The following is a 23296-nucleotide window of genomic DNA, read 5'->3' on the forward strand; positions in this document are numbered from 1 at the left end:
GCGGTGTTGCAAATAGGAATGTGTAGTCTTGGTCTCCATCCTAGATTGATTGCTGATTGCCTGTGAGTTCATCTCATTGTAGTCGGTACGTAGGTCCATATTTACCGTACATTCCATGCAAGACGCAATGATACGGAACACAAGATTAATGTAAGGTAAACTAAAGGTGCTCGGACATACTACCTAGGTCACACCAATGGATCCACTACCACTGGATTTGTTCATGATTGACTACCTATGTATGTTTGATCGCTCGGACAATTCGAAAAACATGATATTTAATAGGAAGTGTTGTGTAATCCCTATTTTTGGCCCTGACCCTAACGAAGCTACGAAGAGACCAACGCGTGGACCGACATAAGCGTTGGAAACCTAAGACTTGGATGGGCCTAACGGCCCAACAAAGAAATTACGCCCGAGAACCCGTTGGGTAAGTATATCCTCTGCCACATGAAGAGTCATTGTCGACTAGAACAACATTCCGAAAACTTTTGTCAAGAAAAGTGACCGTTCGGTCAAAGGAACGACATCCTCGTTCACCACACGCGCAATTTCATCGCGGGATAGGCTGATCTATCCTTTCCAAATACTTGAGAAGCATGGTTGGAGAGACTGTCGAACCGTTGGCGGAAGATATCGCGGCACTTATGAGGGACAAAATCCGTCTGCAGGCTGAGTCCGTACTCAACCGCGTCGAGGGAGTGGAAAAAGCGAGGTCGACGACGGCTTCTGCGAACGCGTCAAGCGTAAGTCTGGTTGAAATGGGCAAGGAAGGGTGTGACGTCGGCCCAAAGACGCCTCCACGAACGCCTTTGACCACGGAATACAACCGCCCGTCTGCACCGGGCAGCGAGCTATCTAAAAGGCTGCAACGACTCGCTCTCGAAAGGCAAAAACAGAGTACAGATCGTCTAAAGGTCATCCAGGCAGACACATCTTCGCACCTTTCATCCGTCAAGACCTTTCAGGAATTAAATCTACCTACTCACTTGTTGGAAGCTCTCTTTACGATGGGTTTTGATCGTCCTTCCGCTATTCAGGAAGAAGCCCTGCCTCGGATTCTTGCGGATCCTCCGCGGAACTTGATCGGTCAAGCCAAATCTGGTAGCGGCAAGACCGCAGCCTTTACACTAGGCATGTTGTATCGAATCACTGTTGACACTCCTGCTACGACGCAAGCTTTATGTGTAACACCGACACGTGAACTGGCAATTCAGATCGTGGACAAAGCTGTCCGTCCCATGGCCGTCAACATGAAAGGCCTGAAGATACAACTGGCGATTTCGCAATCAGTAGTGGACAAAAAGATTGGAGTTGACTCACATATGGTAGTCGGTACACCAGGAAAAGTGGTGGACTGGCTGAAGCGACGAATTATAAACCCTGATACCATCAATATCTTTGTACTTGATGAAGCTGACAATATGGTGGAGGAGGGAGGCCATCGTGCCAATTCTCTTCTTATAAAGAAATGTATTCCCCCTACTTGCCAGAATCTCTTCTTTTCGGCGACTTTTCCGGAGGAAGTTGTCAATTTTGCAACCAAGATGGTCGATAATCCTGATAAGATATTGATTGAAGACGGACCTGAATTCCTTGTGCTGGACGTTATAAAACAGCTCTGGGTAGACACCAGAGAATATTCGGGTGGAAAGCTCATGTTTCTGGGAGACATTTATTCGCTCCTGACCATTGGACAGAGTATTATTTTTGTTGGAACCAAGATAGATGCGGATACAGTGCATACTACATTGACGGGCGCTGGTTTCACGTGTTCTGTTTTGCACGGATCCGTGGATGCCGCGCAGCGTGACACAACAATGGAGGCTTTTCGAAACGGTGAAAGCAATGTACTTATAACAACAAACGTCCTTGCCCGAGGAGTGGATGTCGACAACGTTTGCATGGTGATCAATTACGACATACCAGTTGACAAAGATGGTGCCCCCGACTTCGAAACATACTTGCACCGCATCGGGCGTACCGGACGCTTTGGACGCAAAGGTACAGCCATAAATCTCATTTCCGACCAAAAGTCAGTTGAAATTCTGGCTGCTATCGAGTCGCATTTCGCCAAAGGTGGCGAAGAGCTGATCAAGCAAGCACCCGCAGATCCAGAAACTCTGGCAGACGTTATAGAAATCTAGATATTAGAAGATAATACACGATATGTGCATGAGACTCGTCTCATGGGAACAGTAACAGTGTGCAATATTATACAAAACTGTGTGAATTACGATTGGCGACGAGACCTCAGATATTGGATACCGCCCAGCGAAAACGCTCTCCTGCTATTTCGTTGATAATGTTATATAGCGACGGAGTCCACGACATGGCATTTGTTGCCGTACACTACGACTACAAACCACTATTCTTGTTTGCTTACTTATGGCCAACAAAAAGGAAAAGTGATCAGCACGTGCAGCTACGATCAACTCTGAACATACTTTTACGTGTATCGGGGAATTTCGGGATCAGTTTGGAGGGGCATGGGGTCAGAGGGATAGACACTCCCTATCAAATTGGTAAAGGAACAAGACGTTTTGTCAAAAAAAATTCTCTTTTCAGCGATATGGTGCTTCGACTTGGATAGGTAATTGAAATGTCAACTAGTTCTCGCGCTTTCTCTTCTTCTCTTTCTTCGCCTTTTTGACTTCCTTTTTCAGTTTCTTGGCCAACTTCTTTTCCTTCTTGGCCGCCTTTTTTGCTTCCTTCTCTGCCTTTTTACGAGCTTTTCCTTCCATTCCAGCACTTGCTTGTGTCGGTACAGGACTTAGCTTCGCTTCGCGGGTCACTTCTTGCGCGGAATGCACGCCATCATCGTCCTCGCCTTGTTCCGCTCCCGACGATTTTCCACTGATTCGAATCTCGTTGACTTTTGCGGTCTCGTCTTCGGTAGCCGCCAGGGACTCGGCGATTTCTACAAGATCGTCCCAGTGATTTTCTATCTGTGCATCCTCTTGTAATTTTACATTCTCGCTCTGCAGAAACTGTGACAGAATGTGGAGGGCCTGAGAATGGTCTATTGGAACCGACGACGATACGACTGTCACCTTCGGTAAATCGGCAGCATTTTGCTGCATTTCTTTCCAAACGCGTTCAATTGAGCGACAGGAGAAGTATAGGTATCGATCGACGTTCTTTCGTTTTCCGCTGCTATATAATCAATACGGACCACGATCTCTTCTATCATAAATACGATAGGTGTAGATGGCTAAGGCGAGGAAAACATGCAAATCGCGAGACGCGACTGGCAGGGAATGGAGAAAATGTGATGTTTGTGCTTGGTCTGACCCTCTACCGTATTCGATTCCTAACGCTAAAAACCAAACATAGTCTCAATTTCGACGTCGGTCAAGTAACATAGGTACAGACAATGGGTCTTTCTTTATTTATTGTCCATTGACCGCCCAGTTCATCTAACTACAAAACAATATCTCTAGATGTATTGCGATTTTCAAATCTCTCGTGTTATCAATTTCCGGGACCAGTAGGTACTCACTGACAGAATTTGCCCTTGTGGATACGGAATACAACCTGCCATCAATTCCTTCCTTGTATAACGGCACGTGCGGTCCTCGGGAACGTCGAAATCAGACTATTCCACAGTATACGTTTCGCTACCCGAGAAACTCCACACGGCAATGAAATAGAACGTGTTCAGCTACGCTCCGGCCCCTTGTGAAGAGAGAAATCAGCTTATCCAAGGCTACCATACAGCGACAAGCTACTAACTGGAGAAGGTATCCAATGACAACATTTTTCCTGTCACATATGTCCGTATAGCCCTTGTATTGCAGTACCCGCAACCATTTGAGACCTCATGGTCGAGAGAAGCAATCCCAACTTGAAAGAAACTTTATAATTAGCGATAATGTCGTTAATGTAGAGTAGGTCTCACGAATTCTGAGGAAAACATTGGCTGTCGTTCTATTTGGACTGAAAGTTGATGATACGTCCAAACTTGGCCGCATCCAGGGACGCTCCCCCCACCAAAGCTCCGTCGATATCCGGCATGGCCATCAAGTCGTCGACGGACTCGGGTGTCACGCTACCTCCGTACAGGATGCGGGTGGCATCGGCGGTTTCCGGTCCGTACATTTCTGCCAAGACGGCGCGGCACTTGGCGTGCACGCTCTGCGCAATCTCCGGCGTCGCCACCTTGCCCGTACCGATGGCCCAGACGGGTTCGTAAGCAATCGCCACCCGGCTCAAATCTTCCTTTTGAATACCGGCTAGGCCTTTCTTAAGTTGAACGGCACACACGGGTCCAGCCAGGTCTTGTTCGTATTCCGATTCGGATTCGCCAATGCAGAGCATGACGGACATGCCGAGTTCAATGAGTTTCAAGCATTGGCCGTTGATATATTCGTCCGTTTCGCCAAAGACTACCCGACGCTCCGAATGACCAGCCAGGGCCCACTGCACGCCAATGGACTGGAGCATGCTGGCCGAGACGGCTCCGGTGAAGGCTCCTTGGATTTGCGGGCAAACACCCTAAGGAATACAACCAAAAAAAACGGACAGTGAGTGTTGCGAAACGAACAACGAACAACGAACAAACCAAACGACGTATGCATTCCCAACGAGAACACGCGATCCACGACTCCGTACCTCGGCTCCAATCGCGAGCTTGCCGCCGGTAGCTTCCTGTGCGGCTTCGATAAAGACGTAGGGGACAAAGAGAGCGACGTCGGCATCGGGCGAATCGGAGGTAATGGCGGCAGCAATATTTGAGGCCAAATCTACGGCTTCCGACTTGGTTTGCGGATTGAGCTTCCAGTTTCCCGAAATGAAGGGTTTGCGCGCAGCCAGAGACGTGGTGGAGGCCGTCGTGGACGCCGGACTTCCCCGAAAGGTCGGTGCAAAGGCGGTCGCGCTGGAAATCAAGGCAGCTACAGAAAGGGCGAGAAACTTCATAACGATTGAATATGGGAGTCGAGTAGCAAAGGCCTCAGGAATGAATCTTACAAAAGGAAAGACTGAGAAAGCAATCCAACGGGAAGGCTCTTTGCGCTGGGGTCGTTCACGGTCAGGGGAGATGAGATCCAAAAGCGAAGTCGAATCACCAGTCATCGGTGGAGAAAAAACGGCGTGCGAGTGGACTATTCCGGTGAAGTTCCCGCATGCGTCACAGGAAACAACCAAGTACAAAATTCCGTTCTAATCAGCTATTTCTTAGAGAGATAGGAATCTTGCTTTTTCATGGTGTGGTTGGACAGACGGGGGAATCTAGGAGAACCGTCCGAAATTTCAAATTCGACGCGCCTCCGGCATTACCGCAGATACATCACGAATCTCATGATGGTTTTCACAACGACAGAGGGACAGACGACATGATACAGAACGAGGAGATGGTCAACTTGGCGGAGACGAAAGGGCCGGGCGAGCCTTACACTTGTTTACGGTTACTCACAGTGAGCTATCTTTTCTTTGCTATCTTTAGAGCTACTCTGTTGTGACGAAACATTCCTTCGACGTTCCACACAATCCAGGGGACGCGTCAATTATTGGCATTGGAGAACTAGCATTCCAATGAGACGTCTTCATCCACTCCTTCTCTCAACCGTCGCAGTGCTAGCGTTGGCTTCCCGCGGATTGGCTTTTTCCGGCCTCCGACCGGTCCCTTCGTCTCCTGGCACAGTAACTTCTCGGAATATGGTGAACAAGGACGACGGGGATGGAGCCGACTTTTGCGTCATGGTCAACGGCATGCCGGGTCCGATGGCGACAGCCGCTGCCGAAGCCTGTTTGCGCAAAGGCCTGCAACTCGCGCCGGTCGCCATGACGGGCCCGGACGTGGAAGCGTCCACCTTTATCGTGACCGACACCGTCACGGGAACGTCTTCCTCCGTCCGATTGGTGCCCTCCTCGGATACGGAAGAACTCGTCAGCGCCGTCGCTGGTATGCAGACCGCCAGTGAACGCTTACTGGCGATCGACTACACACATCCTTCAGCCGTCAACGGCAACGCCAAATTTTATGTCGAGCAGAATATCCCGTTTGTCATGGGAACCACCGGAGGTGATCGGGACGAACTCATGAAAGACGTGGAGGGACATTTTTGCGTTATAGCACCCAACATGGGCAAGCAGATTGTAGCCATGCAAGCGGCACTGGAGGATTTGGCTAACAAGTACCCGTCGGCGTTTGAAGGCTACCAGCTGGAGGTCGTCGAATCGCACCAAAAAACCAAAGCCGATACGTCGGGAACCGCCAAAGCAGTCATTTCGTCAATCAAAACATTGGCGGGTGACGAAAAGTACAGTAACGATGACATTAAAATGATCCGTGACGAAAAAGAGGCCTTGGCCTTTGGTGTTCCCGAAGACGCCATGATGGGACACGCTTTCCATACCTATACTCTCACCTCCCCTGACGGGAGCGTATCCTTTCAACTTCAACACAATGTGGCCGGAAGGACGGTTTATGCCGAAGGAACAGCCGATGCTGTCAAGTTCTTGGCAAAAAAGATGAAAACAGAAAAGATACCGCGAGTCTTTAATATGATCAATGTTCTCGAAGAGGGGGCCCTAGAGTAAATCAATACCCTACAGTAACATGTGCCTTTATAATCTACTCCTTGGCTGTGCATCTGGGGCATTCGCAGGTAAAGAGATACTTTGCCAGGAGTTCGCGTCGTCTACGACTTGTGCTTTTGGACCCGGACGTGCGGCCACATCCGATATAGCTGATGGTAATCTCTTCACCAGCCGCAATGTCCCGCAGAGCCACAACATCAATACGTGCATCCACAAATTCTTGACTCTGTACTTGTGCATTCGGGACGCACGAATGATTGATCCGGGCGGTCAAAGGAAAGACTGCCACAATCTCTGGGGCCACCTTGTCTTCCACTACACGATCCATCCCACGTTCCAAACGTTGTGACCCCAAAGCCTGGGCCACTTGCTTCATCAGTCCTTCGTGTCTTTTCGAACCGCGTCCCCCCGAGTTGCGTAAAATTCCGGCATAATAGGCTTTGAAGGGCGATTGAGTCAGCATGCCAAAGCCGTTGCGCCCCGCTTTAGATGCAAGTTCGTGCAAAAACATCAAAGACAATGACTCTTGTTCATCAGGAGTGAGCCTGAGAAGACGAACCAAGGACTCGTAGATGGGCTGCAACGTATAGGTCCATAGTAATCCATTCTCATGCTTACTCAGTATGCCGAGCTCTAAAGCTGTCAAATCTGAGGCCTCGCCGCAAAAGCCTTCCAGAAGAGAGCCAAGCAACGTGTTCGACACCCTGAATCTTTGGGTTTCGGCCACGAACATTCGCACGGCCCATGTAACTGCCGCCTGAACTTCATATGGTTCATCGATATCACGAAAACAGAGCAGCGATTCTAGCGCTTGCGTAGCGATGCAGCAAGATCCCATCTTGCGGTTGTGGATGGTTTTGCAATGTATGGTACAAAACCAAGCGTGACACAGTCGACACTGAATCCGGCCGAATTTATCTTGACCATTCCTCGGAGAGGAAGCCTTCATGGCCTCGTCGAGAAGGGTGACATCTGAGACCGGCCATAAATGCGGCAGAGGTAAGCTTGCTAAGGAATTAGCTGTTCGACAGGATGTGATCGGCTCCATGGACCGAAAGCAGTTTTGACAAGCTCGGATAGAAAACAACTCTTCCCTTTTGTTAATAGTCTCTGTTTGCGGTATCTGCGTTGCCATGAGAGTTTGCTCAGTATAAACCACTTCTCCTCGTCGAAGAGCAGTGCGCGTAATCAGCCCATTGCCTCGCCGCGGACCCATGTCTACAACCTGCACTTGAGGTCGTTGCACTTTTCCATCCCTTGTACAGTACCCAGAGCTTTTGTATGCTAAAGGAAAAATATGGCGATTATGATCTTCGCTTACGGGAATCTTGGAAGCTGAAGATACCCTAATTTGCTGCGTTTTCTCCTTGGAGTCCAAGGGTGACAAAACTTCACGGAAAACCGAGACGTCGCCCCGCTCGTCCGTCTCGGTATCGCTTTCGTTTTCCCACGCGAATGAGGTAAGATCGCCGACAGACAGACCATCTAGTAAGCAAAAAAATCCTTCGTCCTTGTTATTATCAGAATCTGCTTCTTGCATGGACCAGATAAAGATGCAGGCCAGATATTGGATTTGACAGGAATAGGTAGATGATTTCACTGTCAATTATCGGTAACTGACACCGCTCTCATGTTCCTTTCCAGATCTGCTTGTTTTGACTGTGAAATCATTTCGATGCGATGCTGTTCGCGTCAATGACGGCCAGACAAGTCAGTCGGAGTCACGAATCCTGCGCTGGAGGGAAACTATCGTAGTCGTATCTTGGACAGTCAGCGTTTTTCTTTTTGCAAACGACATTTATCATAAATCTCAGCGGTACAATAATTATCCTTAATGTAAATATGTGGAGTTGCAAAGAGGGGTTAGGAAAACTTGAACAGGACATCCATTATGATCGTGTCCGCAAAAGGTCAGCACTGTTAAACCGATCAACCCGAGCACTTCATGCTGACTCTAAGGTATCACATCAGAAACAGAAAAGTTTCAGATGACCTCCTTTTCACATTGATCGTATTATTAAAATCCGTGGCAATGTGAATATACTCAAAGGACAGTGCAGCACGTAACTTTGCCCTACAAGAGACGTTTTTGGCCGGCTATGCACATCTGTAGTTCCAATATTAAGATGTCGTGAAAGAGAGAAATTTTCGACGAACTTCAATCTTCAAGAAAGTTTCTTCTTTAGGATCGACCTTTCCCTGGAACTTTCTGATACTACTTATAAAATTCGGACCCGCAATGTTACTAACAAAATTATATGATAACAAGATTGCGCCGGTAAACTTATCCGAAATGACACTTACGAGGTCACGCACTTCTCGAAACCAAGACCTCCTTTATCGACACAAAGCTGATACAGAAGCCTATTTTGAAAAAAGGAGCCTGCCAAAACCTTTCGTACAAAACCGGAACGGCAAACTTTTTTGAAGGTTAAGTTTCTGTGTTGGTCCTGGAAGTGATGCAAGGCGTTGATGATTCGAATGGAAGCTTTAGAGCCGCTGTTGCGCTCAACAATATGGGTGTGCACTTCCTGGAGCGAGGGTCCTTTAGTCAGGCTCTCGTTACTCTCAAGGACAGTGTAGCCGTTCTAAAAGCCCTCTTCAATTCAGATCAAGCCAAGGTGGAGAATCTTGTACAATTTCCCCGTGATGACCAAGTCCTTCGTAAACTGAAGCGAGCAGTGCAGCGTTCCTCTGAGCCCACCGCTTTATCTCAGATCGCAAAAGCGTCTTCTCGAACTCAAGTTTTGGAAATCAAGGTTGTTTCACACAACGCATACAATCATCCGAACCCATCCATCTGGTCCCCACAAACCCTTTGTCCGGTAAGGATTGAAACTTTTGACGAAGACAGTGACTTTGGGATAGAAACAGCCATCGCCATCTATAACTGTGGCATTGCCAACCTGTGCATGTCATGCGATTGCCTTGATCAAGGTCTTGCAGACGTTTTGAAGAACGACTCGTTGCGCCTTTTTCGCCTCTCCTCTTGCGTGCTCAATCATTACAGCTCGCTCCACGAAGATGATGGTGCGCAGTTTGTCGGTTTCCTTTGTCTGTATGTAACCGTGATGGAGAGAATTGTCTATGTTCTGGCCGAGCAGAACAATGTTATGCATGCTCTCGAAGCCTCCGAAAAGCTACACGTATTGAAAGCTCTCATAAACGACTATGATGGGTTATTTTTCTTCAGTGGGGTAGTGTCGTCAATGGCATCTGCCGCGTGACACTAATATGCATTTACAAACAGTCATTGTTGTTCGGTAAAGTAACTTTCATATTTTAAGCTAGGTTATTTTGTGAAGGAATGCGAAGATTTGATGGATTGATTCTACTTTCCAGTTTGACACGCATGCACGAAGACTTTGCAGAAAAGCAATTGCAAGGAATTTTTGAGGAATGAAGAATGGCAGGAAATAGAATGTATGAAAGCATGTAAAGGTTTCAAAACGGAAAGGATTCTTTAAACAGACAGACAGAATCAACGACGCCCAAACTACACTTTAAACGAAACGTGCGCCTCGTCCGACTGATTCCCACCTTGTGGTGTTTGCACGAAAGATCGGCGCAGACTTGATCGTCGTGTATTGCCTCCGTCGTTGACTTTTGATGGAATCGAGCTGAGTTGGTTGGTAATATGCGAACTGTGGTCGACTTCAAGATCGAAGTCATCCAAATTCTCCCAGTCGATGGACAAAGCCGACAGGCCTGACATGGCCCGCCCAAAAGTAGTCTCTGAAGTGATCGACATATGGCGAGGTCCGCCAAAAGAAATTATCGAAGGATTCCTCTGTGTAGTAAGAGAATTTCTCTGACCGGTAAGCGAGTTCCGACCCTGGAAGGAATTTCGCATAAAATTACGGGAGTTGCTATCGGGGAAAGCAAGTACAGCAGGGGGGCCTTGGCCCATAGACATGTGAGCAGCGTGTACGGGCACAGAAGAGACGTTGGTGGGCGGGCCCATCCCAAAAAAATCCAACCGTTGGTCGACATGGATCGGTTGGTCATCCAAATGATGTTGTTGGGGATGAATAGCATCGAATTCGGCCTGGATGGAGTCGTTCGCTGACATCCCGAAAGGGTCATTGTGAAGTTGTTCTGAAACTGAATGAGTTGGGCAATTCTTGCAGCGGCAACCAGGGCCACATGTGCAGTCCATTCCGTACTTCATCCCGCAACCAGCCATGTAATCAGTTACTTGCTGTTCACGCATCTCAAACGCCTCAAATATGTTTTTGTTCATTTGAGAATGACTACGAAGCAATCCCCAGAAAACGCTATTAGTAAGGAGATTGTCGCCAGAAACAAAACAAGCCAACATGGCAAAAGAAAGAACTTACCGCGAGCAATCGCTCCGCAAGACACCGTTATCGGGACACGTACAGGGGACACTCCAATCAAACATGTCCTTTTCATCCGTGTTTGCGACTACTTCAAAGGCGGTACTCAGGGATCCCAAATCCATGGTCACCTTTTTGTCGGCACCAGGACCAACAATGCTCATTTCCTTCGCCTTGGCCGTATACCCCACCATGGCAAGATTCCGCGCAGCTTCAAAGGCAATCCGTTTGGCGTTACTTGCTTGATCAATCCGGATGAGTACACGCATCAAATCACGATCGGCCGCCGCGTCCAACAATCCGTCAATCGGTGACTTATTCCCGTTGCATCCCTTCAGTACCGTCTCCACAATTTTCACGCAGTGCGCACATGTGATCCCATCCACACCGAGTGCAATTTGGATGTCTCCCGTCCCGCTGACAAAAACGACTGGGGTAGTATTGGGATCTCCGTAGCGCCCCGGATCCGCGTACTGTTCATCAGAGCTTGAAACAATGCGTGGCGGCACGGCGGCACCACTACCACGATGCGCGAGTTGCGTCGCGTGCCGATTGACCGCATCCATAACCCCACCCAAGTCTACGTTGCCAGGAATGCACTTGCCTTTGACGTTAATGCGCGGGAAAGTGTTGGAATCGCCCTGCACAGCGGTCTGCAGGCCCCCCGACTCGGCCAATTGACGACGCTGAGCCGCGTGCAAACGCTCGAGAGGTGAGAGTGTCGTATCTGTCAAATCTTCTTCGATTCTTGCCATTGTTGAATGATTCGGATCCGTGGTATTCGTCTCAGAAAAATTGCCGTCGAGCGAAAGTCCGTGCAGCACGTTTTCGTCGTCCCGAATGCGCTTCTTTTGGTTTTTGCTGCGCATCTTTTCCATTTCCTTCATTTTTCCGTACAGCGTTCGCGGTGGCTGTTCGGAGTCGTTGATCACCAAGCAGTGAGCGAGGGTGTAAAAGTGGCGCGTGTAGCCCTCCACCACGCCATTCATTTTTTCTGTTCCGAGTGCAGCCATGGCGGACCCGCTTTCGCCCTTACGACGATGCTGCCACCAGGTACGAAGCGTAGTGAGACCGAGCTGTATGGCTTCGTTGTCGGCATCCGGACCGAGCCAAGGACTCAGAATGGCTTGGACGTAGGGGTGCGAGAGTCCGGCACGCGGCAAGGGTTCGTAGGGGTACTCGCGGCAGCGACTGCCGTCCAGGTTGAGACCGCCTTCCTTCAATTCGCCATTTTTCTTCTGGGAAGCGAGGCGAGGATCGTTCTCAATGGGGTTGGTGAGCGGATCGGTTTCCGTCACCGGTCTGTTTTCCAGGTCTTCGGGGTCGAGACCTCCCAGATGAGACCAGGCGCGGAAAGCTCCTTCAAAGATACTAGTACGGTGCTCGAATTCTCCACGACGACGAGACATGCTTGGTCAAGCTCTCGATAAGAAACGGAGGAAGATACTTTGGGAGCGTCGCTTGGAAACTTGAAAAGTCGAAAGGGGGGCTCGGTGTACAGCCGTCGAAGCGTAGGGAAGAAGCAGGTCCACAAAGCCTGGAGAGTGCGGCGTTCTTCAATCAGTTCCTGATGCTTTTACGGCTTCTACTCGAAAAAGTGAGCCTGTAAGCGTTTGAAACACTAAAAGTATACTAAGAGAGAGAGAGGGGTCGGTTTTGCTTAAAGGAACGGAGTACTGCGGATTACAAATAGATCGATGAATACTGCTTTACGAAGCAAGTAAAAAGCTGTGATTCGACTCCTACCGAAAGGTCACGTTGGCAGCGCCTGCTGCTACAGCTCCGCGTGTTTCGTACGGAGGAGTCGTACTGTCACTTACAGTAACCACGGACGGCCCCCGACACACTGGCGTACACCGGAACACGACACAAACGACGACCGGCCCGAGCATCAAAACTGCATACAGAATAAGCTGTTTCCATTTGCAATACAAAGATAAGTATAGATGGAGCTCCGTAGAACATCTACCTGAGCCCTCTGTTACTATTCAGAGTCAACATGCCTTGGAAATTCTGCGAACGCTAGAGCATTTAAAAAACTTTTAGGCTTCGTCCTTAAGTAGGTGATATCGTGGACGTCTTACAAATTCGGAAATATATGCCCCTGATTTTGTAATTAAGATAGTATTGGCCAATTCGGCGTAGATCACAACACGTCCGTTTCATCCACAGAAACTGTGGATAAACGATGCGTTTTTCATTGGCGTCGTCGATGTCGTTCCGCGTGGATCTAGAAGGAACTTCTTCGAACGCAGAACCGAGCAATCCGTTTAGTTTACGTGGGTCGCATCAAGATCAAACCATGTTGCCATAAAAGCATGTGGCCATCGGAAGCTGCAAGAATCGGTTTGCTTCGTTCACACACTACCACAACTTTTTTGCAGCCGCAAAAAGTTTTTTCTGCGAAGGCACAAAGGATCATGTCCGTCCTGGTGCACGGCATCGCCGGTCAAACCACCGACGATCAAACCGACGCAAACGCCCGTCGACATCGCGGTGAATTCGTCCGTGGCGTGTCGACCGCCCGCAACTGGGTCACGGACGATCCCAACGCAGTATTTCCTGTCGAAATGGATCGGTATCACTTGTACGTTGCGTACAATTGTCCCTGGTGCCATCGTGTCTTGTTAGGCCGGGCCCTCATGGGTTTGCAGGACGCCATTACTGTCGACGTGCTCTTTCCAAATCGCAGCAACGAGGATGAACCAATGGGTCCGAATCTTTGGAAATTTGAACCAGAGGGTCAAGTTGGTCAAAATGGGGTGCACGTGTCGTTTCCTTCCTGTACTCGGGATACCGTCTTGGGCAAAAAGTACGTTCCGGAAATTTATCAGGCCAGCGGTGTTGAAGATCAAAAGTCTGTGCCGATTCTTTTTGACAAGAAATCCAAGCAAATCGTAAACAACGAAAGTGCCGAAATTTTGCGCATGCTGGGAACCGTCTTTGGTCGACTTGGCAGCCGCGGTACGCCGCTCTTGAACCTGTACCCCGCGGAACGCATCAAACTTATTGATGAGCAGAATGATTGGATCTACAAGGATATTGCCAACGGATCCTACAAGGCGGGGTTTTCGTCCAATCAAGAAGTGTACGAAAAGGCCTACCATACGTTTTTTGAAGGAATGGACAAGCTCGACGAGATTTTTGCCCAGCAAACCTTTCTGACAGGCGAGGCGGTCACGGAAGCGGATGTGCGCCTCTTTCCACCGTTGTTCCGGTTGGATCCAATCTACTACAGTCGTTTTAAACTTAACAAGGCCTACCTGTGGGAGTATCCACATATTTGGCGCTGGATGCGGTCAATGATGACCTTGCCCGATATGGATGAAGTGACAAATTCTGAGTATTTGCAACATTGCAAACAGGGATACTTTGGACGGACGGGAAACGGAACTATTCCAGTGGGGCCGCCGGGATATCCTGAATCGTACAAGGAGAAGCATCCGACCCATATGTGAAGAGTTCCGGATTTCTCATTCGCAACATCATCAAGTGTCAATCATCCATCAAATTCGTGGTGTTTGCGAGACTCCTCATAAGATGTAGCTTCTGCATATGTATCAATCTTACTGTTAGCAAGTCTTTTTTCCAAAACAGAGTATTGTTGTGGGTTATGTCAAGAAAAACCTGACGTCACGCGGGATTGGGAATTTTTTTCATACAAGAAAGTTGGTGACTCGAGGACTGACTTTCAAAACCATGAGATGTGGAGATGGTCGTCGGGTCTACCGTCAACGCAGTTCAAAATAAGAGGCTTCTAGCCGGTATTCTTGTACGTAATTGAGGCATCATGCTGATTCTGAGCTGGAATGTTGCCGGACTGAGTACAACAGTGAATCGTATCCATTCTTCCTACGACAGCCCCGCTCCAAAAGGAACAAAAAGACAACCGACTTCGGCTGCACTTGCTCGTTTCTTGGAACTTCATGGTGCCGACATTGCGTGTTTGCAAGAGCACAAAATACCGAAGCAGCAATTGTCCTCGAAATCAGAGCCACGTCACTGTTCGAACGTCACCGGCTATGAATCGTTCTGGTCGTGTTGTGTAGACAACAACAAGAAAGGCCTGAACGGGGTTGTTACGTACGCCAAGCAAGGGTCAGTTCTGAGGGCGGATGCGGCACCTTTGGGATCGCCTGACCTTGACGCACAAGGTAGGTGCGTCATGACTGACCACGGTACCTTCGTTCTCTTTAACGTTTATGTTCCGGCGTCGGGGGGACAACCGTTGGCGTTTAAAATGAAATTCTTGAATGCTCTGCGGCGATCTATGCGAAAGCAACGGCAAGAAAAACAAAAGCCTGTCGTCTTAGTAGGAGACTTAAATATTGCGCACACTGAAAAAGACATTTTCTGGAAAGATCGTGTAGTTCATGTCGATGAAGTGCTCGACGTTGTTGCGGAGAGCGGATGCGACCTCCCGCGTTGGAAGGTTGAATTAGCCGAGCATTGGCCCAAGATCGAGCAAGTCTTGGAGAGCAAGGAGGTTGTACCTAAACAAACTTCGAACTCCATGACCGGCGAAAAGTACGACAAGTTTCGACTGGCGGTAGCTGTGGACGGTCGCCGCGTTTATCTGGGTGGGCACGAAGTGTCGGCGGAGTACTGCACTCATCGCTACGATTTTTCTCCGTATTCGTATCGGGATCCGGAAACCAATGAAGAACTCCCAGCACAAGAAGCAAACGCCGTAGGCGTTGGTGTACTTGCGGAGTTAATGTCCAAGATTGTTGGTGTTCAATGGGATGAGCCAATCCTAAGATCCATCGTTGCTACCGACGGCTCGGTACGGAGACTCTCTCCTACAAGAAAGTGGTTGTCCACAGTTCTTCAAGACGACGACATGGTGGATGTATTCAGGTATCACTTTCCATCAGCAGAGGCCCGCTTTACATGCTGGAATCAATCACTAAATCGCAGATATTTCAATGATGGTTCTCGTATCGATTATACAATTGTCGACCGGTGTTTGATGAACCGCGTTGCTGATAGCGAAAGCGGTAGTCTACGCTGTGGTGGGGCTGCCATGTGGGGTAAACAAGTTTTCACAGAGGAGGCTGCCCTCAGTGCGGCAACAGCCAATGGTAGATTTCAGCCAGTGTCCTTTGAGGGCGGCGGGATTAATGAGGCCGCACAAGACACGCTAGATACTCAGTTTGGGCCCGCGCATACCGGTATGGTTTATACGCCGCCGTCTTTTAGCGACCATATCGGCGTTTCTTTGTCAATGTGCGACTCACTCCTCTGCAAAGACCTGGTCGTAGACGAGTTCGACGCGGCGACTCGCAAGGCGCAGCCTCACAAGCTGCAAAAAACGATAGCATCTTTCTTTGCAGCGGGTGCCCGGTCAGGACCGAGAATTCCTGAAAGAGATTCAATTGATGCATTGTCGGGAAATCTACAGCGAAAAGGCATATTCGCCCGCTCCCTCTCGTCCAGTAGCTCTTCTTCCAAAAGAGCAAAACTTTCTGTCAATAAGAACGCAGCGAAATCCAGCAAAAGCATTCTGATTCATTTTCAAAAAAAAGCATAATTTGATTCATGTTGACTAATTGAGGCGTTTGTGTACATACCGACATGGCCTTAATTGTCTACACTGTTGCATAACGGATCTATATTCTACGGAAAGGATTTCAGGCCCCGAGAGACGGTGTATTGAGAAGAAAGGTTGCTACCCAACTTCGCAAAGCATCGTCTGAAAGTTGCGACACTCTTACGTCGCTTTTAAAAACGAGGCTGTCGTCCTCCTCATCAAAGCCTTCACCGAGACCACTAATTGGCATCTTATCCGATTTAGTCTTGGAAGATACGTTGTTTTTCACGGCTCCATACTGCCAAGCTCGATCTGCGATGGCCAAACTTGAAATCATATTGGTCGGAGTCAAAACCTCTTGTTTCGACAATTCGCTCCAAATCGCCGCTGCTTGCGACTGTGGCACAACTTCAAATCTCTCTGCGCGAATTTCACCTTGAATCCCTCTTGCAAGGCCTTTTTCTCCTTTAGTCCAGATTGAGACGCCGGAAACCACCATGAATTCTTCGATATTTGCAAGTCCTTTTCCAACTGCCGCTGTAACGTCATTCGAAGAGCACTTCCAGATTCCACCTTCATCCATCCCAACTGGACTGCCGACTTTTGCAGCTCGTAGAACGCGGTTGGAATGAAGCCACAATAGTGGTTCACTGCCTTTGACTGCGTACTGTCCCCCGAAACGGAGTGGCAAGGAAACAGTCCTTGACTTTCCACTGTCCTTTTCTGTGATGGAAATATCAAGTCCCTTAGAGGACGGTCGATTCAGCATTACCCCGAGACTGATGTTGTCGTCGTCACTTAATATCAGTACTAAAGACTTGTGTAACTCCTGATTATCGAGGAGAAAGGGAGATCGTTCAGCGCTCGATGCTCGTACCAAGGACCCGGCTGTCACATCCTCGCCACGAGCCGCAGCTGAAACACGATCAATTAACCGGTCGATTGGCTCGGCTTGCATCAGTTCTCGCGTCGAAGCAACACCATCCTGTGCCCTTTGTTTATCCCCTGCACCGCCCCCGGCTTCTGCCGAAAGCAAATTTTTCCGTGCCCATTCTTTCAGCATCATATCGTCAAAATGGCCCGAATACTCTTCTGCTGTTTCGCCGCGTCCAATCATGTTCATCAGCAAGGTCCACGTTTCTAGTCCGGCATCGCGAGGATCGGCTCCAGCCGATTGCCGAGCAAGCTCCTTAAGTAGCGTTTGTGAATCAGTCGCGACCATGTACCACGACTTGCGGTCGAGCTCTCCCATGAGTTGTCCTGGCCCCCAACTATATTTTAAAGCAAGGTTCATCAATGAGTGTTCCAAAATAATGCACGATCTCGTATTTAAGAGGTACACAGCAAGCTACAAACATACCCGGCGTATCCGCAGAAGACCCAAAAGTCTGTCGGTTTGGCCGCTCCAGCCTGGACCAACCGTTTGGCGTTGTCAAAAGTTGTCCATTGCATATCCTTCATGATAGGAACGCTGGCCTTACTCACTTGCGTATTTTGGAGTGAATGTAAACACACAATATCAGGATTCATTGAGTTGAGGCCTTGGACGTCACCGCCATTCCATACTCGCCATTTGACACCAGGATTAAGCTCATCATCGAGCGTCAAATCCGAAGGTCGGTTCAAAATAATGCCTTTTGTGAAAGAACTTTCCTGGTGATCCAGTACCAGAATGGCCGCCTTATGGAAATATTGTTGTCGCAAACCAAAACCATATTCTTGCTCGACACCACCCAGAATAATCGCACCTTGTTCAATCACTTTCCCTGAGTCGTATGCCCATTGCGAAGGATCAAGTGGCGTCATGTTTTGGGCGTCTGGGTCTGTCGCCAAACTGTCCGCAAACACTGTCCCGATACCGTCGAGATCGTCCTCGTCCGGTGTCGCAGTCTTGGTGCGACTACTTTTGCTACTGCTGCTGCTGCTGCTGTCTGACTTGCCTGAAGGAAGGCCTTCTCCCATGAACAGCTTGGCACGAAAAGCTCGCCAATCTTGATCTTTCAAATCAAACTCCGTGTCGCTGTCATCGTCATCATCCTCCACATCGTCATCTTTTCTCGCTCGGAAAACGATTTTAGAATAATGCCGTTCTGCTACTCGAAACAAAACCGGTAGCGACGCTGACTGCGAACAAGGTTTGGATTTTGGAGCGGCGACCAAAGGACGTGTAAAACACAGCGACTCGAGCGATAGAAATGATACAACGACTAGCAGCGGAAAAGAGGCTGAACAACTCATTATATACAGGATTGCCCTACCTTCAAGAAAAACGTTGGGAGTTGTAGAAGTAACGATCAGGAGGACTCCTGGAACATCACTAGAAATCTACGACGTGGACTATTTTCCCAGTGCGTTCTTTCCAGGCTTCATAGTCAAGTCTTAGACGACGCGATGCATACTCTTTCCTACTTTGTAGGCGATCTTGTCTTCTCGAAACCCCTACGTCAAGCGTCAATGTGGGGTTCATACCCCTAGCTGTAAGCCTACTGGACAAGTCATTGAGTGATTGGCGCTGTGCGATCAAGCAGAAAGAGTACCTTGGGGAGAGAACTGATTTTCTTGAAGTACATTGGACGATATTTCCCTAGAAAACTAAATACTTACATTTCTCTAGTTTATTTTTGAGAAATACGCTTAATGTAAGGGGATGGGAAAAAGTGGAAAACCTCCAAAAAGGGACAGAATGTGTTTGGTCTAAGTAGCTTCCTTAGACGTCAGTATTCGAACTCCCGGGGATACTCCCCAATCCTGACGCAGATTAGCCTGGAGCACTGGCTGTGATTCCTTGCACTGGTGTCGCAATATTGCCCACTGCAGAGGAGCGTCTTATCTTGTTGGTGTTTTATGTTGGTCACCTCAAGCGCACTGCTTGGCCTTATCCGACGCAGTTCAGTGCGGCTCGTATTTTCTTGATGATTGAGATTACATAACGCAAAAAAGAAGACAAATGATTGGCAAAAGACATTACGGCTCCTACTCAGATCAAAGATCTAAAGAAGATTTGCAATGATTTCTAAAATATTGCGGAATATTTGTTGCAAATCCAAGGTACAAGGTTGAATAAAGTGCATTTGCATTTCTATTTGTCATTGCACGAAGTGTCAAAGTTTTATTTACAGTTTTGGATCCCTTTTTTCCCGTTGTGGTTTTGAGGGGACACATCTCTCCATGTAGCGCTCTCTGGTTTAGATGTGAGGGGACTAGAAAACCCCTACATCAAGCGTTCGTGTGGGGTTCATATCCCTGAGTCTACTAGACAAGTCTTTTAGATTCTGTTTTACGCCTCTGTTCACCTTACGAAAGCATCTACTATCCAGCGATTCCTTACATCAGGCACAATTCTAGACCCTTATCGTCGCAGTTTCCCACTTCTCCGTAAAATGGTAGGAAACAAAGTGCAGTCCTGGATTTGTGTCATTCACGGACATTCAATTTGGATGCTAGTATTACGGGAGCAAATTAGGTTTTTGTTTGTACCGCGTGCGCGTGTCGGCACCGTCCTTCGTCGCAGTCTCACAGCCTTCTGGCGCATTGCACCAGGGTTGGCATATAACAAATAGCAAAAGGTTGTTATCGGCAACACACCGCAAGGGAAGCGAAAGATTTGAACAAGCCTCTGTGGCAAAGTATATTTTATGTCTAAGATTTGACATGGTTGGTTTTAGTGCTAGTTGTTATCTACTTTCGTCCCTTTCCGCCGTGGACATGATCGCGTCTAACTGTCCCATGACACGGAGCAACATCTTCTGAGCGCGGCATTCACCGGAAACCTGTGTGGTCAGCTTATCGAACAGTTCGTCGATTACTTCGGACTGTCCAGAAACGTTGCTGTAAATATCAATCAGTTTGTTCGCCACACCCACCAATAATGCAGAAAACCGAGGGCGAGCAACGTAGCGTACCGTAAAGGAAAGCAGCGGCTCTAAGCTTTCTTCGTCGCGGTTTGATAGCGCAATCGTCAGGCCTCTGCGTTTTCCGAGCTCTTCCAATACGGCCACCACCACTTGTGGAATGCGCGTCTTTAGAGCTTCGTCCAGCGCATCCCCGTAACGAAATTCCTTCAACGCAATATCAAAATTTCGTAGCTTTCGCTTCTTGCTTGTTGCTTCTACCACATAGTCTCCTTCAACAACGTCCGCATTCATTCCTCTCGTGAAGAAGGAATACGTTCCGGCCTTAGGCTCGCGCTGGCGTTTATGCTGTGTAAGGCTAGGTCCCTTTTGCCGGACCAAAACCGTTCCCTCTATGGTTCCAATCGCTAACCGATCCGCAGCCTCGTTCATGGCCAAGCAAGTGATCGACATTGGTAACTTGATGCCATGCAAATGTGCTATTTGACCTGTCTGACTGTCCCACGTGTGCACACGAAAGAGACCATCCAAGCCAGCCGTCACAATCCGTACGTAGGTTTCTCCGGTTTCGGAATTTTCTCGGGGTGCTGCGATCAAACTCGTGATCGTTTTGCGATGTTGGGCCAGTGTCGTCGAGACGCATAATCCCGTAAGTGGATTCCACACCTTGACAGCGGTTCCGCCCACAGATAAGAGCCAAACCGGCACGTTGGGATCCGTCGAAGGCATCAGGAGAATTGCCTCAACCGGAGCACCGTGTGACAAAACTGACAAACACCGGTCCTCCTGTGGTATCTCTTTCGAATCTTCTTGTTGCTTTGCAGACACAATATCGTCCATGCTCCAAATACGAATGGTGTGATCGTAGCTGCCAGTAAAGGCCAAGGCTCGATTCGGCCAGCTGCCTTGAGACTCCTTCGCTGGCATCTGCCACAATTCCGCACATCGTATGGCGTCTCCATGTCCTGTCAATTCCAAAAGCGCATTCCGCGCACCCAGTGCTCCCTGCGACAGTTGCCATACGCGCACCACACCATCGTCGCCGGCGGAAAGTAGATGTTGTCCATCGCGAAACCACTGTAAAACCCTCATCGGTAGCTTTGCCGTGGTGGTGGACTCGAAGGTACACAAGGTGGCCCGCGAGGTGGCGTCGGCAATCCGGACTTGCCCGTTTTCCAAACCAACCGCCATCAGGCGTCCATCGTGACGGTAGGCCGCCGTCAGAGCCAAATGTCCTCCCGTTTGGACTTGTCGGTCGGCGACAATATCATTCGCGACTCGTCGTGAATGACGGGTTAACTGACGATGAAAAGTGCTCTGTTGTGTTGTTCCGTACAAACGTACTCGAGGTCCGCTGACAACGGCCAACGGGTTGAACGAAGTAAAGGCTGCTGGTCCGAACAGGACTTTGTGCACCATCGCCGCCGAGCCGGCTTTGAGGAGCAGCTTACGCGGATGTGCGAATTGTGGGATACTACCGGAGGCATCACCTAATCCGAATTTATTGGACCAGTAGCGAGCCTCGGACGAATCGGATACGGCTCCCGGTAAGGCTGAGGTTATACTTTTGGTGGTGGGCTTTTTGCTTTGCAGTTCAATCGACGGCTTGAACTCGTTGGTGGTGGTGCGAGCCGTTGTAATTACCGTCGTCATGGTTGGCGTCTGGATGGTCGCAAAGCGTTTAAAGTGGATATAGATCAAGCAATGAGGATACAATGCATTCCGATAGTGTGGCTTGCAGAATATGTGGTATTAACAGAAAGGTAGACTTTCTCTGTCATGGTCCCTTCCTCAATTTGACAGAGAGTGTCGCGTCTTTGCTTGGTTCCTGGGGTAGAGTGTGTTGCGCAGGACAGACGAAAAAATACATGTCCTGTCGACGGTTGGAGAAACACGATAAGTATGGTCGAAGACATACTGTAACATTATATAGAAAAGTTGTCACTGTGATGTGAATTCATGAATACTGGCTGTGAGTGACATGCTCTGTTATGAAGAAGATATCAAGGACACTTCCTCGACACAGTATTGATCTTGGGAGGACGTCACGGTTCCAATCAGCAGTAGGCAAGAATTCTTGGATTTCGATAGGCGCGGTCCGAGGAACGAAGAGATCTCGCGGGAGGCAGTCGACAATGAGATCCGAGTTGTCCGTGACTGTTCTCACGTGCAAAAAAGATGTCGCTGGTAAGTCGTGATACCTCCAATCGAATCAGCCCAGTTATCGATGGCAAGGAAACGAACAAAACGCGCAAAGAACTCCGTTAAAATACACGATCAGCAACAGCATGGCGAAAAAGGCCTTGCTCGACGTTCTCGAACAGACTATTGGTAAGTACGTCAAGAACCTCGACGCCGAATCCCTCAACGTCGCGGTATGGAGCGGTAAAATCGAGCTCAACGCGCTCGAACTCAATTGTGATGCGGTCAATCTCGCCCTCGATCGACAGGCAGCCGAAACCCCCAATCTAGCTATTCCGTTCAAAGTCGTGGGCGGACAGTTTCGAAGCTTCCAAGTTGACGTACCGTGGGCGCACCTCATGAGTCGTCCTGTGGTGCTAAGGGCCCAGGGCCTGAGTGTCACGGTGGAGCCTTACGATCGGACCGCACAGGCGGACTTCCTGCACGCCCTTCATGCTAGCGAAGAAGAGCGCGCCAGCAAAGTTCAACAGATGCGCGAGAAAGCGATGGCTGATGAAGACGATTACCGTCGCAAGGCGAACGCCTTTCGTCAACTCGCCGCAGAAGACTTGGACGGGGGATCTAATTCGCCATCAGCTACTAGTAACAGCAACGCTTCATTTGGTGCGCGCCTAGTCCGACGCATCATTGAGAACATTCAGGTGGAAATTTCAAACGTGCATATTCAGCTACATGGTTCGGAAAGTTCGGCTGGAATTGTACTCGAATCTCTCGTGTTGACTACGACGGACGAAAATGGCAATGTGGCATTTGTGGACCGGACCGGCAAGAAAGCGATCAACCAGGCGAACTCGTTTTTGTACAAAGCGCTGCGTATTGTCGGTCTG

At 48.9% G+C, this 23296-nt stretch overlaps 10 protein-coding genes across 10 annotated transcripts; 5 read left to right on the forward strand and 5 right to left on the reverse strand.

Annotated features, from left to right (window-relative positions):
- Nucleotides 1-908: 908 nt before the first annotated feature.
- On the forward strand, nucleotides 909-2078 carry PHATRDRAFT_1990 (predicted protein; the record flags this gene model as incomplete). Its single annotated transcript, XM_002177751.1, has 1 exon — nucleotides 909-2078. A coding segment is annotated over one exon (1170 nt), but the record flags the coding sequence as incomplete, so codon positions are not given.
- Nucleotides 2079-2411: 333 nt separating this feature from the next.
- On the reverse strand, nucleotides 2412-3142 carry PHATRDRAFT_43705 (predicted protein). The gene has a single exon (XM_002178066.1). It carries the CDS (start codon nucleotides 3081-3083, stop codon nucleotides 2610-2612), a length of 474 nt encoding a protein of 157 aa, XP_002178102.1. The 5' UTR covers nucleotides 3084-3142; the 3' UTR covers nucleotides 2412-2609.
- Nucleotides 3143-3930: 788 nt separating this feature from the next.
- PHATRDRAFT_50738 (triosephosphate isomerase) lies at nucleotides 3931-5000 on the reverse strand (the record flags this gene model as incomplete). The annotated part of the gene is made up of 2 exons (XM_002178067.1): nucleotides 4615-5000; nucleotides 3931-4497 (listed from the first exon to the last, which is right to left on the reverse strand). Exons 1-2 carry the CDS (start codon nucleotides 4918-4920, stop codon nucleotides 3931-3933), a joined length of 873 nt encoding a protein of 290 aa, XP_002178103.1. The 5' UTR covers nucleotides 4921-5000.
- A 697-nt stretch (nucleotides 5001-5697) lies between these two features.
- On the forward strand, nucleotides 5698-6531 carry PHATRDRAFT_4025 (predicted protein; the record flags this gene model as incomplete). The annotated part of the gene is made up of 1 exon (XM_002177752.1): nucleotides 5698-6531. A coding segment is annotated over one exon (834 nt), but the record flags the coding sequence as incomplete, so codon positions are not given.
- A 46-nt stretch (nucleotides 6532-6577) lies between these two features.
- On the reverse strand, nucleotides 6578-8114 carry PHATRDRAFT_43708 (predicted protein; the record flags this gene model as incomplete). Its single annotated transcript, XM_002178068.1, has 1 exon — nucleotides 6578-8114. Exon 1 carries the CDS (start codon nucleotides 8081-8083, stop codon nucleotides 6578-6580), a length of 1506 nt encoding a protein of 501 aa, XP_002178104.1. The 5' UTR covers nucleotides 8084-8114.
- An 888-nt stretch (nucleotides 8115-9002) lies between these two features.
- PHATRDRAFT_32984 (predicted protein) lies at nucleotides 9003-9770 on the forward strand (the record flags this gene model as incomplete). Its single annotated transcript, XM_002177753.1, has 1 exon — nucleotides 9003-9770. One exon carries the CDS (start codon nucleotides 9003-9005, stop codon nucleotides 9768-9770), a length of 768 nt encoding a protein of 255 aa, XP_002177789.1.
- A 269-nt stretch (nucleotides 9771-10039) lies between these two features.
- On the reverse strand, nucleotides 10040-12583 carry PHATRDRAFT_43709 (predicted protein; the record flags this gene model as incomplete). Its single annotated transcript, XM_002178069.1, has 2 exons — nucleotides 10884-12583; nucleotides 10040-10820 (listed from the first exon to the last, which is right to left on the reverse strand). The coding sequence occupies exons 1-2, from the start codon at nucleotides 12290-12292 to the stop codon at nucleotides 10040-10042; spliced, it is 2190 nt and encodes a 729-aa protein (XP_002178105.1). The 5' UTR covers nucleotides 12293-12583.
- Nucleotides 12584-13303: 720 nt separating this feature from the next.
- Nucleotides 13304-14341, forward strand: PHATRDRAFT_41766 (predicted protein; the record flags this gene model as incomplete). The annotated part of the gene is made up of 1 exon (XM_002177754.1): nucleotides 13304-14341. One exon carries the CDS (start codon nucleotides 13304-13306, stop codon nucleotides 14339-14341), a length of 1038 nt encoding a protein of 345 aa, XP_002177790.1.
- A 249-nt stretch (nucleotides 14342-14590) lies between these two features.
- PHATRDRAFT_43711 (predicted protein) lies at nucleotides 14591-17069 on the forward strand. The gene has a single exon (XM_002177755.1). The coding sequence runs from the start codon at nucleotides 14674-14676 to the stop codon at nucleotides 16414-16416; it is 1743 nt and encodes a 580-aa protein (XP_002177791.1). The 5' UTR covers nucleotides 14591-14673; the 3' UTR covers nucleotides 16417-17069.
- A 3021-nt stretch (nucleotides 17070-20090) lies between these two features.
- Nucleotides 20091-22062, reverse strand: PHATRDRAFT_43713 (predicted protein; the record flags this gene model as incomplete). Its single annotated transcript, XM_002178070.1, has 1 exon — nucleotides 20091-22062. The coding sequence occupies exon 1, from the start codon at nucleotides 21918-21920 to the stop codon at nucleotides 20091-20093; it is 1830 nt and encodes a 609-aa protein (XP_002178106.1). The 5' UTR covers nucleotides 21921-22062.
- Between the last annotated feature and the right edge of the window lie 1234 nt (nucleotides 22063-23296).

This window comes from Phaeodactylum tricornutum, chromosome 2 (genome assembly GCF_000150955.2).
Source record: "Phaeodactylum tricornutum CCAP 1055/1 chromosome 2, whole genome shotgun sequence".
In the NCBI taxonomy this organism is placed as follows: Eukaryota; Bacillariophyta; class Bacillariophyceae; order Surirellales; family Neidiaceae; genus Phaeodactylum; species Phaeodactylum tricornutum.

Excerpts from the sequence above, each read along its gene's own strand:
- PHATRDRAFT_43705 (XM_002178066.1), bottom strand. The coding sequence starts at position 3,083 with ATGCAGCAAAATGCTGCCGATTTACCGAAGGTGACAGTCGTATCGTCG.
- PHATRDRAFT_43711 (XM_002177755.1), top strand. The coding sequence starts at position 14,674 with ATGCTGATTCTGAGCTGGAATGTTGCCGGACTGAGTACAACAGTGAAT.